The sequence below is a fragment of the Spinacia oleracea genome, chromosome 6, assembly GCF_020520425.1.
Source record: "Spinacia oleracea cultivar Varoflay chromosome 6, BTI_SOV_V1, whole genome shotgun sequence".
Classification (NCBI taxonomy): Eukaryota; Viridiplantae; Streptophyta; class Magnoliopsida; order Caryophyllales; family Amaranthaceae; genus Spinacia; species Spinacia oleracea.
The window spans coordinates 79,611,063-79,633,372 of record NC_079492.1 but is presented as its reverse complement, the minus strand read 5'-3'; the positions used below and the strand labels follow the sequence as shown (position 1 = coordinate 79,633,372).

The window sequence follows — 22,310 nt, the reverse complement described above, 5'->3', positions numbered from 1 at the left end:
TCTTTGTTGCTTCATATTGTCTGGGTCTTTTCTTATTGTATGTACTTTAGAAACAGGAAGATTTTTTTAACTGCATATCGTTGCTTCATATTTGGCCAACGTGTGGCTTGTTACGTTGTTTCATGACTACTAGTAAAAGGTACGTGCGGTTGCACGTATGTGTCCTTCGTATAATTACTTCATCCGTTTATTTTTAGGTGACACAATTATTTAGGCATATTTCACAATATATATACGATTTCAAACATAATATCTTTTATTATAGATTATAAAATATTATGAAAAACTTATATTTTAAATAAATTTATTGAAACAAATCTAATAAGAACCCGGCCACATTACTATAATTTTTTAAATCGCAAAAGGAAGTCGAAAAAGCTTCTATCATATACGGAGTAATAAGAAACAAAGGAAGTATAAAATAAATATTGCATAATGACAAAGTGTTATATTATTGCAAAAATGCTACCAAGTATATAATTACATTGTCTAAAGTGCACAATTCTAATATTTACATTTTCGTGGCCAAATACATTTCTAGAACCATGAAAAAAAACAATCTTCTTTTGCTTCTTATGAAGTACTTCTGCCACAACTATAGATGCTTAGTTCCAATCAGTGAAAAAATATCAAATAATTATTAACCAATGTATCAATTTGGCACAAACAATGGCCATCAATTGCAAATTTCAGAAACTAACCATTTACCAATTGTGACGTACGTAGTTAAGATCAAAACTCAAGCCAATTTGCCTTCCAAGTCATTTGTGTAAGAAAGTAATTGTTTTCTTTCAAGAAAAAAAAAAAAAAAAAGTAATTGCTCAACCGTTAAAGATATACAAAAGTTACAACATGATCATTCATAGGCAGGATACAAATTATTTCCTTTTTTATAGGAACAATATAATCAATTAATCTTAACATGGGAAATATTTGATTTATTATCTCTCCAATTAAATTCATTAATTCTTCATTACAGGCCAGTCTGTGTCTCCGTATGAAGAATTGAAATCAGGGAAAATGATTATACCGTCACCTTTTCTCCTTTTCTATACAATTCCCCTATGCCTACCAAGAAGAGCTAGGCTCCGTTTGTTTTAATGGAAAACATTTGAAGGAAATGACTTTTTATATAAGGAAAATTCTCCTTTGTTTGTTTTCTTACAAGAAAAATAATAAAGAAAAATAAAACATAGAAGTGAGAATGAGAGGAGAAAATAAAAAAACTTAAGGGATTAGAGTAGAAAATATGACATTCTATTTTCCAAAGAGAAAGTTAGTTTTCTCCTACATAAAGTTGTTTTACACCCTTAACAAAACAAACGAAGAAAAATGAAAAAATTATTTTCTGAGAAAATATTTCCCGTCAAAACTAACGGAGCCTAAACCATATTGTTATACTTTCGTATATTTTAGTATATTATATTGTCTTGTGAATTGAAATTATTAAAAAAAATTATATTGATCTACATATCTCGAATGGCAACTGCAATACATTACTTTGTAACTTACTCGAAGAATTGAAATGGGCTAAAGCTCAAAGTTCCAATGAGTAACTAAGTATATACGAAAGTGAAATGTGTCCTCCAAAATTAGCTAAAATTTCCCCAATGATAGACTACAAAATTTAGGTAGGGAAAGAAAGATTAAATTATTAGATAAAGTAGCAAAATTTTCAAAACCACGTTGTCATCATCCTCATTTATCGCGTACTATTAAGGAAATGAACAGATTGAATACCTATACTCGGTACTGCACAAACAAAAAGAAAACCATTCCAAAGATACCCAACAAAAAAATAAAATTACCAAGAAACAAACGACTACATGCTAGAATATTATAAATAATCAACAATAGCTTTACACAATAAATGAAAGAAAAAACCTAAAATCCCAAATTCAAATTAAATTGAAGTTTTTTATCACAAAGGAAAAATAAAATGAACATGGGCTGATATGATGAGCCAATACCTCTCCTAACTTGAATCTTCATATTAGTTGATACCTTTATCCTCTCAGTAAGGTTTGATCCAAAAAGAGAATTTTGAAAGAGAAAATTAATTCCAAATTCAACAGTAAATATAAATTGATTTATTTTACTCATTTTTTTGGTTGAAATATTAGAATTTCATAATCATAAATTGAAGAGGATATACCGAGATATGACGGAGGAACGATGAAGGACAATTATTTCAAAGTATTTGGCTCTCTTTCTACAAGAATCTTAAGAGTTTAGAGACACGTGTTGGTGATTTCTATGACACATGTCTTGCAAAGCTCCTAAAAGTAAGCATGTAATTACCAACAAAGAAAGAGGGTATAATTGGAATCAAAATATTACGCAAAACTTGAAGGTGTGTTCGGCTATTTAGTATAAGTGAGGAAATAAGTCCACAAATAATGATTGTTGAAAAAAAAAAAAAATACAAATTCCAGGCTCACTTGTTAGTCGTTAGTTCCACAGCTTAGTTATACCTCTTGAGTGATCTGACAAAAACGTTCAGGGAAAAAGCAACACCGGCAGTATCGAAAGCAAAACCTAAGCAGGAGGATTACAGAATATAATAAAGTGCAGACAGTCATGAAGTGATAGCCTAATACGGGTAATTTGCCTTGGTGAACTAAAACAACCACTGAAGAAATCTTTGAACAAATCCTATCATAAACCAATGTTATAACTTGTTTTGCTCCATTTGCTGCAAGTTGTTTCAGTTTGTGGGTCTCTAAATTTGAAACTGTAACGAAAAATGAACTCTTCTACTGGTGATCCGACACCTTCAGTTAGAGCTCCTTGCATAGAATAGTGAACTCAATAAAATTGCAATTAGCAGAATGAAACCAGCAAATAAGACGTTAAAGTTGCTAGCAGTTGATTTTTTCGGATTAATCTTCATAATATCATTCCTGCTCCTACTTTCAATACGAGCAGCATTGGATGTTGGGCATGAAGGGGCCGCTACATTCCAGAATGATTTGGCAGTCAAACTTGGCAGCTCCTTTTCTGCTTGCAAAAATGTTGAGGTGTCTTCAGGAACTTCCATTGCCAGCAACTCAACAAAGTGATCTTTAAGGGCCTGGAAACAATAGTATATGACATTACTGATCACTGTAAAAAGCAACATTAGAAATAAAAATTACTCGTACAAGGATTAACCTCCGTCATAATTATAAATATGCAAAAAGCTTTACGTACTTACTATGACGAAAAGGGAAATGCAAATGAAAATAGAAAAAAGTTCCAAAACTTATCACGGGAGCAAAAGTGCAATGCACGACTTAAAAAGACAATACTCTCACACTTAGTTTGGTTAGCATTTGCGGGGGTGGGGGGGGGGGGGGGGGGGGGGGGGGGGGGGGAAGGAGGGGAGGGAGAAAGGAGGGAAAGAAAGGGATGTGAGGGGAGGGTAAAAGTGGGCTTCCATTTTCCTTTCAAATCTTTCCAACACTAGAGGGATTTGATTTGTTTGAAGGGGAAGGAAAATGGATTCATCCAATTACTTCCCTTCCTTCCCCTATGTCTTATCCAATAAAGGAAAAGTGTACCTTCCGTTCCTTTCCCTCCAAACCATCTTATCTAGACATAGTGTTAATGAGATAATCTGAAAATAACCACACATTTCACTGTTAAATGACATGTCACGCATCCTTGACACAATGTCTTTTTGGTAGAAAGAAAATGATTTTTATTAGGCTCTCACGTATGGTATAGAAAATGATAAGGGATTTTTCGGGAAAGGGAAGTGAAGGGAAAGCCACTTGCATAAAAATTTAACTTTCCCTCCCTTCCAGAAGCGAAGGAACCCGGGAGTAAAGAGAAAATTAGAAGTTGTCAACTACATTTCCTTTCTTTTACCGTCAATTCCATCCATTAAACCAAACATTGGAAATTAAAGTTTTAATCGTTTCCCTTCTTTTACTTTCTATTCTCTTTTCTGCCCTTCTCTCCCCTTTCCTTCTTTTACTAATATCGTACCAAACAAAGCGTTGGGCTCTATTTGGCAAGCACTACAACTAGCTAAAATTTCCTTCGTTCCTCAAATTCAACTAACTCATTATCTCCAGTACTACTCGACAAACACATCAGATGGGTCATTTTTTGAGCTTCTCAAATTCCAATGAAAATTTCAGCAAACTTATTTCACTTTGTTTGGATAACAGGAAATGGAGATAAAGGGATGGAAGGGAAACGAACAAGTTCCCATGTTTGCATAAGGGGTTGGAGGAAAGAAGGGAAGGGAGAGGAAAGGATCCATTTTCCCTCCCTCTTTAATGAGCACCATCCCTCCCAAAATTGGAGAGGTTTGGAGGGAAATGAAGCTCCACCTTCTGTCTTCCTTTCTTTTGCATGTCCTTCCTTTCCCTTCCATCTTGCTACTGAAACATTACTGATTTCAGTAGTGAATGTAGCCTCCAACTCTCGCTTTTCAACTTTTAGCAACTTTTAACTAATTTTACATCTTTCAACTGCTTTTATGATTAGCTTATCGTTTATAGTGAATTTTACTTAACATTTTAAAACTTTTACTCCCTCCGTCATTTAATTGTCACACTTCCTTTTATGACATGGATCCCTCATATTTTATTCAACAACAACAATAAAAAAATTAAAAAAAATAAAAAAAAGAAAGAAACAAAAACATGAAATCTGTATAAATCAACTGAAGTCATCAATATTCTCTCCCTCCACTCTGTCCTATCCAACGCCATATTTTCCTCAATTCCAAGAAATCTCATATCGTGCTCGATCACCTTCCTCCAAGTTTTCTTAGGTCTTCCCCTACCCCTTGCAATTCTATCACTTTGCCCCCCATCTATCCTCCTAACCGGGGCATCACTTGGTCTTCTGCTCACATGTCCAAACCATCTTAAACGATTTTCCATCATCTTAAACTCAATCGGTGCAACCCCTACTTTCTTCCTAATAATCTCATTCCTCAAACGATCATTTCTTGTATGCCCACACATCCAACGTAACATACGCATCTCCGCCACATTCGTCTTGTGCACGTGACAATGTTTCACTGCCCAGCATTCTGTGCCGTATAACAAAGTCGATCGAATTGCCGTGCGGTAAAATTTTCCCTTCAATCTTTGGGGCATGCCTGAATCACATAGGAACCCCGTGGCACCTTTCCACTTCAACCAACCTGCTTTGATTCTATGGGCCACATCGCCATCCAATTCTCCATCCTTTTGGATAATAGATCCTAAATAACGGAACATTTCAGAGCTTTGGACAATTTTCCCATCTAAGGTAATCTCCCCTGTCTCTCTAACTTGGACTCCACTAAACTTACACTCCATATATTCCGTCTTGTTTCTACTCAGCCTAAAACCCCGAGATTCCAACGTTTGTCTCCATAACTCCAACTTACTTTCCACTCCTTCTTTTGTTTCATCAATCAACACAATATCATCCGCAAACATCATGCACCAGGGAATACCATCTTGGATTGACCTCGTCAATTCGTCCATGACTGTAGCAAAAAGAAACGGGCTAAGTGCGAAACCTTGATGCACTCCAATCGTAATGGGGAATTCTTCGGTCTTACCAACACTAGTTCTCCCACTCGTGCTAACTCCCTCATACATGTCCTTGATGATATCAATATACTTCCTCGGAATTCCTTTCTTACTTAATGCCCACCAAATGATTTCCCTAGGTACCTTATCATACGCCTTCTCCAAATCTATGAAAACCATATGTAAGTCCTTTATCCCGATAATTCTCCATTAGTTGCCTTATAAGATGAATGACCTCCATAGTCGATCTCCCAGGCATAAATCCAAAATGGTTCTCCGAAATTTTCACAGTTTTCCTTAGTCTTTGCTCAATAATCCGCTCCCAAAAGTTTCATAGTATGACTCATTAGTTTGATTCCTCGATAGTTGGCACAATCCTGGACATCACCCTTATTCTTGTACAAGGGGATGATAGTACTCTTCCTCCACTCTAATGGCATCCTATTACTTCCCCAAATCTTGTTGAAAAGAGTTGTTAACCATACAACCCCTCTCTCTCCCAAGCATCTCCAGACTTCGATAGGTATACCATCGGGCCCCACTGCCCTCTTGCGTCCCATCTTTTTCAGTGCCATTTCGACTTCTCTCTTTTGAATTCTTCGCATAAAGTCTAGGTTAACCATATACCTAGCGATATTTGTATCCCCAATATCGCGCCCTTGATCCCCGTTGAACAAGCTATCAAAGTAGAACCTCCATTTATCCTTGATTTCCTTATCTCCCACCAAAACTTTTTGATCAACATCTTTCACACATTTAATCCTCCCGATGTCTCGCGTCTTTCTATCTCTCATTCGAGCAAGTCTATAGATGTCTTTTTCACCTTCCTTTGTATCCAATCTTGCGTAAAGATCATGATTCACCTTTGCTCTAGCTTCTCTTACGGCCTTCTTTGCTTCCCTTTTAGCCTCCTTGTACTTCTCGTAGTTCTCATCACTTCTACATTTTCCCAACTCTTTATAGCATTCTCGTTTGCTCTTTATAGCTTGTTGCACAACTTCCCTTTAGATTCCCCTAGGACTTCTTTCGCCACTCCCTTTATGGTGTGCTCCATTCTTGTCCATAATGAGTCTACATCCAAATCCATATCCCCGGCCCAAATACCTTCACTTGCCACCTTTTCCACGAATTTTAGTTGTTGCTCCCCTTGAAGTTTCCACCACTTGATCCTAGGCTCCATTAGTGGTCTACTCTTTCTTATATAACTTCTACCTTGAAAATCAAGTACCACAAGTCTATGTTGGGTTGTTGTACTCTCACTCGGAATCACCGTACAATTGGTGTAGCACTGTCTCAAAGCAATCCTTACTAAAAAGAAGTCAATCTGACTCGCATTATTTCCACTCCTATAGGTTACTAGGTGAGATTCTCTTTTCTCAAACCAAGTGTTTATTATACCCAAGTCATATACCAATGCAAAATCCAAAATAGCATTTCCCGCTTCATTCCGCTCCCCATACCCAAAACCACCATGAATGCTTTCAAATCCATCGCGACTCGAGCCTACATGTCCGTTGAGATCCCCGCCAATGATCAGTTTCTCACTTCTAGGGACACGTTGCGCCACTTCTTCTAAATCCTCCCAAAATTCTTGTCTAGTTGACGCCTCTAGTCCTGCTTGTGGTGCATAGGCACTCACAATAGTTACAACTTCATCCCCTATCACAAGCTTAATACTCATAATTCGATCACTCTTTCGGGACACGTCCACTACATCATCAATATAATCTTCGTCAATAAGGATACCTACCCCATTCCTACCCCTAGTTTTTCCCGAATACCAAAGCTTATAACCCCATGGAGCTATCTCTCTTGCCTTGTTTCCAACCCACTTAGTCTCCTGCAAACATAATATGTTAATTCTCCTCCTTCTCATAACCTCTACTACTTCGACCAATCTCCCTGCCAAAGAGCCAATGTTACAAGTCCCAAACCGCATCCTACTACCCTTACCCTTACCCTTGCCCTTACCATGAAACCTTGGATAGTTAACACCCCCATCGGGTGGCGCGCCGCTTCCGGGCGACGGCCTAGCAACCCTTGCATATTTTCCACTACACCCGGGCCTAGGAAGTGTAGCGCACCCTTGCATATTTGACACCACCCCCAGGTGTAGGGGTGGCGCGCCGCTTCTGGGCGACGACCTAGCAACCCTCACATATTTTTCACTACACCCGGGCTTAAGAGGTGTAGCGCGTCGCTGAGAAGGGGACGCCCCCACGATATTCCATTGTCGATTCATGTCATGATATGTGGCTTAGTTTTAATGCTGGCCACCACCAACCTACCGCACCCTCCTCCTTCTGAAGGACCAAAAAAAGAATTATTTTCTCAATCACCCCTCTCCACCCCATCCTGTATCACTCAATTGATAATATGGAAATTTTTTACCACCATTCAATTAATCTCTATCCTCCTTGCACAATAAGAAACAAATAAATTAAATTGGGATTGTTGATCATCCTAAATTATTGAGTGTAAACTTCCCTCGATCTTCTAACTCCTATCTTTACCTATTTCCTTTCTCTCTCACGATCAATCCCCTGAAATAGCAGAAGGAGAAGTGATTTCCGGAAAGGAAAAAAATCAGCCTAAATTAATCCACCTGCTATGGAGGATAAACATGAACACATCACTACGTCATTTGAAATGGTGGACGAGATGTTCAGTGAAGAAAATGATTAATGGTAGAACATAGAAGAAGAAAAGGAGGGTTATGGGAGAAAGAAAGAGGTGGTGAAATGTAAAATAAGTTGTAAAGACAAAGCGTAATGGTGCCAATCTGGCAATTTTGGTCACAGAGAGGGAAAACTTTAGACATAGCAAATTGTAAATGACATTGTCACTTGACATTTAGGTTACTCTCTTCATTTTCTGTGATTTGATTCTTTGACTTTCTTTCATGGAAATATCAGGTTAGCTTAGAATTATAGAAGCAAAACGAAATAAGGGAAGAATTTGGGAGCCGTTAATAGTTCCTTGAAACTTTTTACCATCATTAAAATTAATACAATGGAATTGGAGAGAACATGTTGTAGACTTGCAGCTGTGCAGCCTTATGTAACTAAAGGCATTGAAGAAGACAGGGAAGGATTTGATTAAGGAAGAGAAAATGGAGGGGGAGAATACACGGCAGGAGAAGAAAGATGATCATTGCTCTTATTGTCTTTTAGTGCACTCGTTTTTCCTTTCCTTTTATATTTAACATCGAAACAGTAAGTACCCATCCAAAGTGAGGTCCTTAACTATAAGTTCAAAAGGTGGAGGTCCTTAAAGTAAAGAAAAAAGTGACGCTATCAGTCCTAACTACGGCAGGTATTCTTCTGAAGGTCTCAACTTTTGATTAATCCATGATGGTCCTAACTTTGGGGAGTCTTCACTCTAAGTGGGCTTTATGACTTACAACTTGTTGAACAAGTTTTTTCATCTACTTTTTCCAAGAAAAATCAAAATGATTTTTTTTTTTTTAACTTCTTCTTCCTCCCTCCGTCCTTCACCTGCAACAGCCCAAAACCGCCGCCACTACCAGCCCCCCAACCAACACAACTACCAACACCCGGCCCCGTACTGTCGGCCTCTTCTCTCTCCTACCTTCTCGTCGACCTTCTCCGCAACTGGATATCATAACGTATCGCTCCACCGTAGAACCACTACAATTCACGCATCCATATCTCACATAAACTAATTTCTTCAACTCGCCTTCTTTTTCTCTCCTCCATCCCCCACCCTCTAAATTGACTCAGTTATATATAAATACTGTGATACTCTTCCAAGTTATTTAATTAACTGGATTCCCCCTTTTTTTATAAAAAAACAAAAAAAAAAACCCTTCAATTTGAAGCAGAAATTCAGCATCATTATAAAAAAAAGTTGTGTACATGTTTGATTGATCGGCACACATCCGACAAAGGTAAGACCGGAACCCGTGCAGTTCATCATGGGCGTGCGAGAGGCCAAGAGTAGTCAATTGAATGATCTTTTTGGGTTTTGGGTGTTGGGTAATAAGCTATTGCTTGATGTTGCATCATCCCCATTTTGTTTTGTTGATTTTGAAATCTGGGTATGTTGGGTTTGTTTTGGGTTGCAACTTTTGTACTCTGTGGTGATGATGATGGAGAAGAGGAGAGAGAAAAATGGTGGATGTTTGAAAAAACAGAGAAGAGTAAGAGTGAGATATCCAGAAAGAAAAAAGATAAAGAGGGGAGATAATATCAGATAAGTAGGTATAACTCAAACTGAAATTTTATTTTTAATTTTCTTTAAAGAAATGATAGCTATAGTGGTAATCTAGGGTATGGCAGGAGTTGGGGCGGAAGGAGAGAAATACAGAAGCAGAGAGAGTGGAGTTGGAGTTGTGATCTGGTATGGAGGAAGAGAAAAAAGGGAGAGGGTGTAAAGTAAAACAAAGAACGACAAAACTAAACGGTTCCAAAGGTCACAAGTTTTGGGAAGGGTACGGTGATAGTTAGGATTGTTCTAGGTTAAATTATATTTGAGACAAAAATGAAGACCACCCATAGTTGAGATTATTACTGTTACTTTTTCCTTCCTTTAAGTACTGACTTACTATTAACTCATTTCTCCAGCTAGATTTTTATTTAAAATATCTAACGTGTCATTTCCAACTACCGTATCATGTTCGACGAGTTTTTCCAAGCACATCATTAATCCATCATTTTATTAATTTTGAAACAGCATGCATCATAAATTCATAATTCTGTTCCCATTTTACTTTCCACTAATAAAAGCAACAGGAAATTTAGCTTAAAAACATGAACCACAAACCTCAAAACTCTCAGTTGGCAAAAGATAGTCACAAATGAAAGTGCCTGCCAGCCAAGGTATGAAGACTCTCTGTGGAAATGGAAGTATGCATTGCTTTCTGCAGCCAAAAAGATAAAAGGTTTTTCTGTATTAGATTAAGATAAAAGATGCACATGTCAAAGATTACTCCATGTAACACTTGTTATTCAAAAGAACCCGTAATACAGTCTAGAGTGTAACGGAAGCACGTCGATCTGTTACTGTTAATATTAAGCCTTTTTTGGGGGGTTGAATACCAATTGAAGATTAGGTATGCAATTCAGTGGTTGAAGGAGCTTGGAACAATTAAGTAAACAGTTTAGTGGTTGAAGGAGCTTGGAACAATTAAGTACACAGTTAGCGGTTGAAGGAGCTTGGAACTTCAGAAGCATATAACTAGGGAACAGAGGGGGAGAGGAGAAGGCAAGAAATTCACTTGTATATGCTGAATAGGTTACCATTTATAAGAGAAATTAGTAACTGCTGGCGCTCTTGATTAAGTAATTTAATACAGCACCAGAAACTACCAAGAGATGTATTTTTAACATGAAATTCTTGCTATAGTCTATATAAACAAACTCATCCACAGGAAATTCGAAAAGCAGTTTAATGAAAAGAAGAAAGCATGTAGTACCTTCAAGATTACTCTAAGTTAAAAAAAAAAGTAAGGCGCAGATCCTGGTGCACCTACGAAGGTGCGCGCCTTATGCGCCTTTCCTAGGCTCAAGGCACATCGCCTTATGGTATAAAGCTCCACGTGTGATTAAAAAAATATTATAAAATAAGGCAAAACCACGTGACTTTAATGACTCTCTAACAGATAGAGTTTACTATGATGACAAGAGGAGAGAGAAAACCCCAAATTATGTATCTTTTTTCTTGTCTCTTTCAGACAGCAGCAGGTGATGACCTGATGTAAACCCCTCTTTTTTTTCTTTTGAAGTAACTGTTCTATGTAAGGTGTACCCCACTTTTTCTGAGAATCTAAATAAAGAACCTTCCCAGTCTCACCCCTTTGTGACAACAATACTATTTGGACTATCTTTAACAGAAAATAAATATCACCAAAAAATATATAAATTCTGTGCCTTGCCTACGAAAGGCGTGCGCCTTCGCGTTGCTCCTAGGCTACAGGGACTTTTGCATCTTGGTTCGCCTAGGCTGCCTTTTAAACCTAAGAGAATACTAGTATACTAAACAACAGCCCTTAACTCCCCTTGTCCCCCCCCCTAAAAAAAGAACACACACACCACAACAACAACAACAAAAAATATTGATCCACAGGATTTCAACATTATGAAAGCATATATATAATCACAATCCTTTTGTGTTAAGCAGTTCCTATCAAACTCATCAAAGGAGGACAAGCTTCCATGTAAAGAATTACCTCAAGGGTTGGTGGATAATCTGGTAGATAGATTCTATGCTGGACGTCTCTATGTTTGCTTCAGAACCATTTTCAGAAGCTCCAGCAGTTTCCCTATCAGCCTCATCGGAGATCATATCCAATCTACTTCTCAAACTCCTGATGATATCTTCCTATATCATACAGAAATCTTTTACATTTGTAGAATTGGAAACAGTTTCTTTTTTTGATGGGGAGAATCAGAAATAGTTAGTTAGCAGAGACAGGACAATAATAGTATCTAAAGCCACAGACATGCTTGATACTACATGGTAGTGAACAATGATAGACAGGTGGTTCGCGCTTGTTGATTCTCACAAGGGACTGAATTTCCCTTTTATAGAGAATTTTCAACCAATTATTGATTACATTAATACAATAAATTCCCTGCAATTCTGGGTCATAAATTATAGTCATGCATTTTCCAAGTCAGATTTGCAAGTATCATACCCGCTCTGTTCCTTAATATTTTATTCACTTGCTATAGACTCTTGTTTATAGGAAAGTTTGAGAAGAGTGAGTGGGTGTAATGAAAAAGTGGATACAATAGGAGAGATGGTGTAAAAGGTGGGTGAGTGTAAGAAAAAAGATGAGAAAAGTAAGAGTGAGTCGAAAGGTGAAATATTGTTGGGAAAGGAGGTAAGATGGTAAAAAGAGTTTGCCAAAAGTAGAAGTGAGTAGAACTTTATGAAACACCCAAAACCGAAAGTGAGTAGAACATTAAGGAACAGAGGGAGTATGTATAAGGAACAAATTGTCACAGGGGATTAGAAAAATTGAAACAAGACACTTTCACCAGGATAATGAAAATTCATAGCAAAGCTTATTTTAGAATAATACCTTTATATCAGCCACTGCTTGTGAAATAGATTCTTTTGAGTTTAGATATGAATATGAGCACACTGTACCAGAATAGACGAGAATACCAACAACTCCCTTTTGGCTGCTGGCTTCACATACACAACCAGAATACAACATACTCAATATATATGCATAATTGATAACAGATGCAAAGTTGAAGAGTTGTATCTGCACCTTCCAATGACGCGTCTCTCATAAAAGGCAAAAGCATTTCAACTTCATGCACGCCACCAGATGTGCAAGGCTCATCCGTAATTACGTCAACCTAAACACAGCATAATGAGAAACTCCAAACCTTTACTTGTCAAGATGTATACAGAACGTGTCAAGGATATGAGAGGACATGCAATAATCTTGCACAACATAAAACTTTTGATGATCCCAGATAATAATAAGGTTCCTCTATTTCTACCAAAGATGCACCTCATTCAAAAAAGACAAACCAATCTTAAATGGTCCGAATTCAGTTGTTTTGAGGTACTGGATAGGAGAAGCAGAACAAAACACACAACACACAAACACACACACACACACGTGAAATGTGCTTTAGTAAATTCAATTTAACAGGTAGGTTGCCAAGAAAAGGGTAGGAAAGGGGTTGAAGTGGGCCCCATGGGCTTATTTTGACAACTGGTAGGCTAACAAAACAAAATGTTCGTAACAGGTAGTTATTTTTTTGCTGAATCGCAGCTTAAATTTTAGACCAAGGTACTGTCATTGGATTGTCAATTCCATTTAATCCCTAACAAGTTCGACTCATTTTCGTGTACACACATATTGACAGGGGTATGGTTGGCTAAGCATCCTGTTTTCCGGAGACACCAATAACGTGAAGGAAAGAGTTAATCCAATCTCTCTAGATGATCAGGAATTGGAAGAGTTAATTTCTTTGTGTGGATTACTTGATCGTTGAGTTAAGGGATGTGAAGGATTCTAGGGTGTGGAAAGGGGATCCAACAGGAGTTTTTTCTTGGAAGTCATTTCTTCAGTATTTGATTAAACCCCCGAAATACCCAACCTTCCCGATAGCGAACTTTATCGGGAAGCAAAAGCTCTTCTAGAGGTTACAGCTTTTGTGTGGACGTTAGCTTTGGGAAGAATTAAGTAGAATGATATGCTCCGGAAGTGGAGGCAGGGAATGGCAATCTCACCTGATATCTATGTGCTTTGTCGAGGTAATAGTGAGTCTACCTCACATATCTTCCGTCATTGTGGATTGGCATATTATCTATAGAGGAGACATTTTGCAGTGTGTGGAGAAGAGTGGGTGTGTCCTTTGAATATAGTTGAGTGGTTGCAAATTCGATTTGTGGGTTTCAGAAAGGCGGAGAAGAAAAGAAACTATGGCGAAATAAAGTTTTCGCAATCCTTTGGACAATTTGGTTGGAACGGAATGCTCGGATGTTTCACGTGATTTGAAAATTTTGTCAGAAATGACCTTTTAAAACCCAAAAATTGTGACAAATGACCTTTTAAAAAAAAATTGTGAGATAGGACCCAATTTCTGTTTATTGTTGTGAATAGGGACCAAAGCCCTAATTCCGGTGGTCAAAGTAATTTTTCGGCATTGACTGTCACGTGCCAGGCACATGAGTCGTTTTAAACAACTTTTTTTTTTTCAAAGAATTCCCTACAAATTTCCCACCCTTATTTCCCCTTAACTAACAACTGACCAAAAAAAAATAAACCCCTCGTTTTTCTCTCTCCTTTGATGCTTCTCCTTCCTTTACCACATTAATGGCAATCACCAGCAGTCTCTAGCCCACGAGACAAGGAGTAACATCCAGGAGCAGCAAGTTCTGCACCTTCGCATTCCCTTCACCACTTAAAATGGCAGCCTAAACGTCTGCCCCATAAGCCACAGCTTCATCAGGGTTGACCGGATGATACTCTTGCAAAGCTCCATCCCATTAAAGAAATCTTGGAGTAATTGCTGAACTTTTGGAATCCTAGTAGACCCACCAACAAGTACCACATCATCAACATTGCCCTTACCCATCTTAGCATCCCTCGAACACTTCTCAACGGGCTCCATACCCATTTCCTGAACAAATCCATGTTCAACCCCTAAAACGAGCACGTGTTATGGTGGTGTAGAAATCAACTCCCTCGTACAGAGAATCGATCTCAGTGGTCGTCTGAGCAGTTGAAGACAAAGTGCTCTCACCCTTTCACAAGCTGTCATCAACCTCCTCAAAGAACTCAGGGTTCCACTAATATATTTCTTGTGCTTCCTCCTGAACTCCTGCACAAAATGGTTCACCATCCTGTTATCGAAATCCTCACCACCAAGGTGAGTGTCACCAGCAATCGCCTTCACCTCAAAAATACCTTCTTCAATAGTCAACAGTGATGAATTATCTGTTGAACCCTAATTTCAAGAATTCAAAAATTGGAGAAATTGGACCCAAAAATTTGGGGCTTCCAGTGTTACCTTGTACGAAAATGGCGAAGAATTAAAGGGGTTTGCGCGAATTTTGTTGTTTCAATACTGCAGAGAAAGAATTGGAGAGAAAAAGGAGGAAGAAATTAACGAAGAACACAGAGGATTAGAGGAGAGAGAAAAACGAGTTTTTTAAATTTTTAGGTCAATTGTTAGTTAAGGGGAAATAAGGGGGAATTTCGAGGGAATTCGTAAAAATAAAAAAAATTGTTAAAAACGAGTCACATGCCAGGCACGTGACGGTCAATGCCGGAAAAATTGCTTAGACCACCGGAATTAGGGCTTTGGTCCCTATTCACAACAAAAAATAGAAATTGGGTCCTATCTCACACCTTTTTCTTTAAAAGGTCCTTTGTCACAATTTTTGGGTTTTAAAAGGACTATTCTGAAAAAAATTCCACGTGATTTACTGTGGGATAAAGTAACTTTGTTGGCATCCTAGTGAACTAAGGCAGCTGGGATTTTTAAAACTTACTCAATTGGAGAGGTAAAACAGAACTGGGTTAATTTGTAGCTAGTTTCTTATGGTTCTTTATGAGGACACCTTGTCCTCTTGCTGTCCTTCTCTCTATTTTTTAATAAAAGAATTTTTCAAATAAAAAAAAATCCAATCTCTCTACATTATTAAGTCTGGATGATTTTATAGTTTATCAAAAGATCAGCTACTTCATTACCTCTTCAAAGTCACTTCACTCACGAGATGAAGAGTTAAAAGCCAAGATCATTTATTTTAGTTCATCCAATGAAACCCTTTTATCACTCTTATCGCCGCGATCTCTCACTCCTATAATGGAGATCTGTGTTTCTGTCGCCTCAAATTATAACCTTACCCATTCAAGACATTAGCATTTGTGTTAATCACAAGCCTTAGACATATTTCCCACTCTCCATAGACCCTCTAACCCTTTTTTATCCCTTGGCATTTCATGTTAGGATGTTGCAGTTTTTTGTATGGTTATATAGATTCACAAAATTCAAAGACTTCTAGTTCCTTTGACTCTCCCATTGTGGGTGGGAAAGCACTTGGTTCAGAACCTAACAGAATACCTAGACAAGGAACCAAGGGTGGAGTACCAGCAAAAGGAACGCACGGAGTGCCTACACCATAACGAGTCAATATTTATATGGTGGAAACCTTATCCAGATGGATGATAATAAACCTGGAGGTTAAATTGTCAAGTATATATTTCTGTTGACTAATTTGTCAATCAAAAAGTTTAGAAACTAATATTGTTTGGAATAAAATAAAGGAAATTAAGGGGACACGTCTATTTAGAGAAAGGGGGTAGGGAAAAAACCATCATGCTAAAAAATTACCATGTCGAATTCTCTTTAAACACAGTAAAAGACAAATGTTTTGAAGAAGGCAAGAAGCTTTAACCTCTATAAACTAAAAAAATCACATTAAAATCCCGTTCGGTAGTTGTGTTACGTCCCGTTTACTGAAGTACTGAACTAAAAATATCAAAGCAAAAAACAAACGAAGAAACAAACACTCTCACGAAGGATGTAATTAGTAATATATCAGGGAAGAGGTGAACAATGAAGTTCCATCAGTAGAGATCTTACCAAATTACCATCAATGACTGCTTTTGCTCCTTTTAACTCCTTGACATGATTTGAAATTCCATCAAGCAAGACATCATTCAACATTTTGGCTTTTGATAGATTTTCACGATAAACTGGCCACCTAATAATGAAAGTCACAATATTCAAAAAACAATAACTTGTTAATGCCTCGATATTCTCTTTTGAGTAAAAACACTTGTTAGTTCTACACGCTAAACTTTAGGGATAGTCTTAACGAAGAATAATAATCTAAATAGGCTGTAGTGGATAAATTGTGGGCTCGTGACCTTATGGGACCACCAAAAGCAAACATGTTCACAAAACTGCAATGCAGCAGCGTTGGCCAAAAATCATAGACAAGTGCACAGAATTTTCTTATTTCCATTCTGGAAAATTGATCAGGATGGTTTTCCTTTTTCAACCAGCACAAGACGAAGAGCAGGCATTAGAACCCACTAGAGTCAGACATCTGCTCAGCCCATACCTTGCAGTAAAACTGAGGTTGATAGAATCGACCCAGCAGGCAGCAGGGTCTGAGCAGCTGCAGGGAAACATGAAGGACATTGTTTCCCTCAGAAGACATTTCTTTTCCCTTTTTCAACTGCATTAACACAAAAGACACTGTTTCAAGTAAACACCAAATCACCAACACAGTTTTACAGGATATTTATATGAAGAAAAAATCAATAAATCTAGGGAGGACTGTGGAAGCATGGCTAATTGGCTGTTGATTTCACAATCAAGATGATAAGTGGGACCATTGATTTGAGATGAATAGATTCCGTTTCTCCTATATCTCTTTGACTTCGAATTCCAATTTATAAAACGACATAAAAGAAATGCCAAGTATCCCAGCATCAGAAACAGTATTTAAGTATCCCAGTGACAGAAGAGAAAGAGATAAAAACTACAATTTTAAGTTTTAGTACTAAGAATGCTGCCAAAACTATGATGGCTTTCTTACACTGTAGTAAACATAACAGTGTCATGCCAAAGTAAGAGGGAGAGCAAAGCAGAAGAATGAGTTCACCGAATTAACAGAACAGGAAAAGTACCTTATGAAAAAATAGGGTAACAACCAATAAACAAATAACAATCAATGAATCAAATAAATAAAGTTATCATACAACACATTTAGAAATGTACCTTATAAAAAAATTGTAGATGCACCGAAAAGTTTGGAGGGAATTGAGAACCCTTCCCAATTTAAAATCACAAGGTCGAAGGCTATTGGATGTTATATTTGAAGACACGGAACAATTTCGACATGTCCACCTGCTTGAGTGAAATAACAGTCCCATTACCTAAAAGTTAGCAGAACAAAACCATCTGAAACGAGTAAGGAAAGTTTGAGCAGGAACAAGTTACAATAAAGTTACCTTACCTTCTAGGGCTATAAGATAAGTGAAGAAGCAACATTTCATCAGAACCATTTTCCAATAATGGTGTTGCATCTGCTACTCCCTTAACAGTCTGGAAAAGAACAAATTAAAGTAAAATGTCATTTGATTGGTCACAATTCACAACAGAATTAAGGGGTACAGAGAATATTCAAATCCATAGCTCATGAACTTCTTTATGTGTAATAAATGCAGCAATAATAAAAGCAATCTGAAAGAATTGAGAGTGGGGATACTATCTGGGCATAGATTACAATCATGAATTATCATTGTTTGCACTCATCAATCAGCCTAAACAAAATATGTAGATATATTAAGAGTCAATGCCGCCAATCACCAATGTGACAGATTAAGCATTATGTTTCAATTATACTGGAAGAAACAATTATACTGTAAACTCGTCGTCTAAATATAGGAGCATCTTAAATGGGGGGTTAAAATAGGACGCTCGAGGGTGTTCAGTGTTGTCAAAAGAGCCCCCCCCCCCCCCCCCCCCATTGGATGAGTTCGCATAAATGAAACAGTTATCAAATACTTTCCCAATGCTTTTCTAGTCGCTGCATTTTCCTTTTATGGAAGTTCACTATTAATGCTACATGGCCATATTTTGGCTATGAATTGACATATTTGCCCTAACTCAATTTTCACTTCCCGTGTGATTTACTCTTTCACTCTCCTCCCTTTATGCATATTCTCTAGCTTTTGGTTTTAATTTTGCTTACTTTTTGACCTTTCTTAATATGTATGGAAGATGGATATGTAGAGATTAAGACAGAACAAAGGAAGTATGATAACTTTTTTCATTAGTTCCATTCTAGAAAAATGGAAAAAATATATGATATAATTAAGTATAGTGGTTCGTTTTTTTTTTGAGACTTCATAGGGAAGTATCACCATTGAATTTCAAGTTTCTAAGAACAAAACAGATTTTAAATCTCATTGTAGCTTAAAAAAGTAGTTATGAACAATATTTGAGACCCAAAGTGAGGCTCATTGTTGGAGATAATATAATATTACTAATCGGCTCTAGCAATAAAAGAAATCTATAAGTGTATTCATTTAACTAAACTTATGGAAGAATTTAAATAATTTATTTTATTATTGACATGTACCTATACAATAAAGTTTCCTTGTTTTATTGATTCGTTACGCTTTTTGTAAATGTTTTTGAAGAAAGAAATCAGCTCAAAAAAAAAATTCCATCTCTAAATGGATCTGAAAATAGAAATAAATCACAATAAGTACCGTACTTTCATATTGTGAATTAGGTTTTCTATATATATATATACGATACAATTATCTTCCTAATCACATAGGTTTTCAAGAGAGAGAGAGAGAGCGCGGCGAATGACAACTCGAACCCTCGCGAAGAAGAAAACGCCAATGGCTCGTATTTCATCAAAAGCTCCAAGAAAGCAATTGAAAACTGCAGGTAAGTCTACCCCAAGAGCAGATGGAATGAAGACGACGCATAGGGATCAGCCTGGCAATGTTGTTCCTCGCAACATCCGAAAGTACCAGAATGTTACTCAGCCGCTGTATGGAAAAATCCCTTTCCAAAATCTTGTACGTGAAATAGCGGAGAACGAGAAGGCCGGCATACAATTTCATAGCAAAGCTGTGTTAGCTCTTCAGGTAGGATCGGAAAATTACCTTGCTAGTCTCTTTGAAGCCGCTAAGCTCTGTGCTAGTCATGCTAAGCGTGTCACTGTCATACCAGAAGACATATTTATGGCCAGAAACATCTGGGATAAACATCCTTAAACCTGATTCAACAACTACCCTTTTACAAATATCGAGAGATTCCGATCTAATGTCACAGCTGTAGTATCTAGTTTTGGCTAAATAATACAGCTGAAAATAATTATAATAAAACTACTTGTTACTTGTTAGTCTTAATCTTCTTGCTATTACTGCTGTTTTATTCATTAGTTATTGTCATTATCTATGCTTTTTGGGAATGTTGAAAATTTAGAGACAATTATAAGTAATGGTGATTAGATAATTAATGAATAACAATTCTAAATGTTCAATACACATCCGTCTCTCCTTTCCCAAATTCACGGAACTTCACCCTCTGCAAAAATAAAATCGTTTTTGCATCAAGGGCGTCCCCTAAATTGCATTTCTCTCTCATTTGTTATGTTAAATTCGTCAATGTTGTAGATCTGATGAATATTCGTCCAATTCAACATCTCTCTCATCCTTTAACCTAAATCTGCCGCAAATATTAATAAAGCATGAGTGTGCTTTCTTGGGTGCCCACCGGCAGTCCGCCACCAACCCCCCTCCTCTCCAAAAGAAAATAGTCCTCACTACCCACTAGCTCTAATAAAGCCGAGTCCCCCCAACTAACTTTCAAACAATAAAATACCAAGTCAATTAAATTACCTAAAACTAGTGGTGCCCTGTCAAAATTTCTGGAACCTGCTGAAATTGGGACCTCGTTGCAACAAGTTCCGGTTCCCATTTTATAAATTTAATAAATATTTGTCAATTTATTAAAAATTCAAATTTATGATTTGACCATTGATTATTTTATAGTTTGGGCTTAGATTATTATTTAATATTAATATTTTCCAAAAATGAGCTTGAAGCCTTGAATTGTTTTATAATTTGGGCTTATATAGGATTTTTATCCGGTTTCGGGTACACGATATACGAATCAGTATCCAACAGGTTCCGACCAAAAAATTGAGAACTGGCTCTTGTTGCAATAGGTGCCCAATTTTGTTACCGGGAACCAGAACCTGAATGGGTTCCTGTTCTGAAACAACAAAGGTTTTGGTTCCGATTCTGCACGGGTTACAGTCCCTGACTCTTGGTTGGTACCCTTATTTTTTGCTCACCCATACCTAAAACTATGAGTCACTTTAAACGGGTCAAGTAAATAGGGACGGGGGAGTACAATATGTGGACCTCAATTACGATAATACAATTTTGTTGCTCCCCCACCCCGGTTTAAATTCCAAGCTCTAATTTCAAATACATCTTGTTTTAGTATTATTAAAAGAATAAAAAAATCAATTCAATGTAAGGCGTGGTAATAGAGGCTCTGAAGATGAAGCTCAATCAGCAAAAATAGGCCACATCTGCAATCAACTTGGGGATTCTATAGGACAACCTGGCTAGATAACTAAGCACTCTAAAATTTTAATTGAGTGGCATTCTTCTCTTCTCCCATTTTATATTCTTTCCCCTTCTTTCCAATGCATGGAAGCCAATAAACACTCGATTTAAATTACCTCTTCCAAACGAGCAAATATTATCTTTTGTCCTACTCTCGAGTAATTGATGCTTCAACTTTTTACATGATTTTATATCCAAGGTTTAGATCAAAACACCACAAATCAATAAGGATCTACGGTTAATTTACTCCTTGCTTCTACGCAGGATCAAAGAAACATTTTATGGGGCTTTCTAGTTTGTTTATGTAAACGATAAAACAAAATAAAGGATATGGATATGCATCAATAATATGAATTGTAAAGGACAAACCACCGAACACATATAACAATGATTTAGGGCTTGTTCTATAACGGCAAAATTTGCAATTAATGCCAAGTAAAAGGGTCTTTAACGGTTTAACCTTCAATGAAAAAGGTGTAACTGAACTGTAGCCTCAGGCCTCGCCCAAGCCCAAGAAACTTTGTTTCAAATCCAAAAATAAGTACGTGTTAATTTGTAGGAAAATTGTCAAATTTGTCATATTATACATTCTATTAACCTTGTCCTGCGTCTCTTCTTAATAGATTTCATGCTACATGTCATGGATTAATTTCTCTATCTAAATAGGTGTCTTTTCTTTTGAGGGAAAATCTAAATTAGTACAAAAGTAGAAAATTATTTGAAACGCCCTTAAGAGTTCACAAGAAACATAACAAGAATAATCCCAACTATTGCTCATGTGGGAGTATATGGATATCATTAATTCCTAAATTAATTATATCTAATTTAAGAATGGTGAGAAATGTGAAACAACGAGAGAAACATAAGGAGATAATAGAATGTAGTTTCTATTTTTATTGTTTAGTTAATTATAGGAAACAAGATTGTCGGTGAAACAATGTAAACCATTATTTAATTAGTTTTCTAATTCATTATAAATGTGTAGAAGTGTAATGTAAAATTTATTCAATATAATTCAACAATTCACATCATTAAAGCTTAGTTTAAGAAAAGATTATTTTTCTTACGTAACTTTATTATTTCCTTCATAAAGGGTTGTTTGTTTATTCACAAAATATTATTTATTTGTGAGGTATCGATTTCATATTATCTAGTAAAAGCCAAATTTCCGCTGCGAG

At 37.0% G+C, this 22,310-nt stretch overlaps 1 protein-coding gene across 1 annotated transcript in view; it reads right to left on the bottom strand.

The window, feature by feature from the left end:
• Positions 1 to 2,616: 2,616 nt before the first annotated feature.
• The window catches only part of LOC110778889 (uncharacterized), a 38,355-nt gene continuing 18,661 nt past the window's right edge, over positions 2,617 to 22,310 (bottom strand). Inside the window, exons 4-11 of the mRNA XM_056831303.1 lie at positions 17,988 to 18,076; positions 17,750 to 17,878; positions 16,604 to 16,724; positions 12,766 to 12,856; positions 12,571 to 12,680; positions 11,713 to 11,864; positions 10,308 to 10,404; positions 2,617 to 3,073 (exon numbers count right to left, since the gene is read on the bottom strand). Coding sequence (XP_056687281.1) covers positions 2,777 to 3,073; positions 10,308 to 10,404; positions 11,713 to 11,864; positions 12,571 to 12,680; positions 12,766 to 12,856; positions 16,604 to 16,724; positions 17,750 to 17,878; positions 17,988 to 18,076 — 1,086 coding nt within the window. The 3' untranslated portion in view covers positions 2,617 to 2,776. The remainder of the gene's footprint in view (positions 3,074 to 10,307; positions 10,405 to 11,712; positions 11,865 to 12,570; positions 12,681 to 12,765; positions 12,857 to 16,603; positions 16,725 to 17,749; positions 17,879 to 17,987; positions 18,077 to 22,310) is intronic.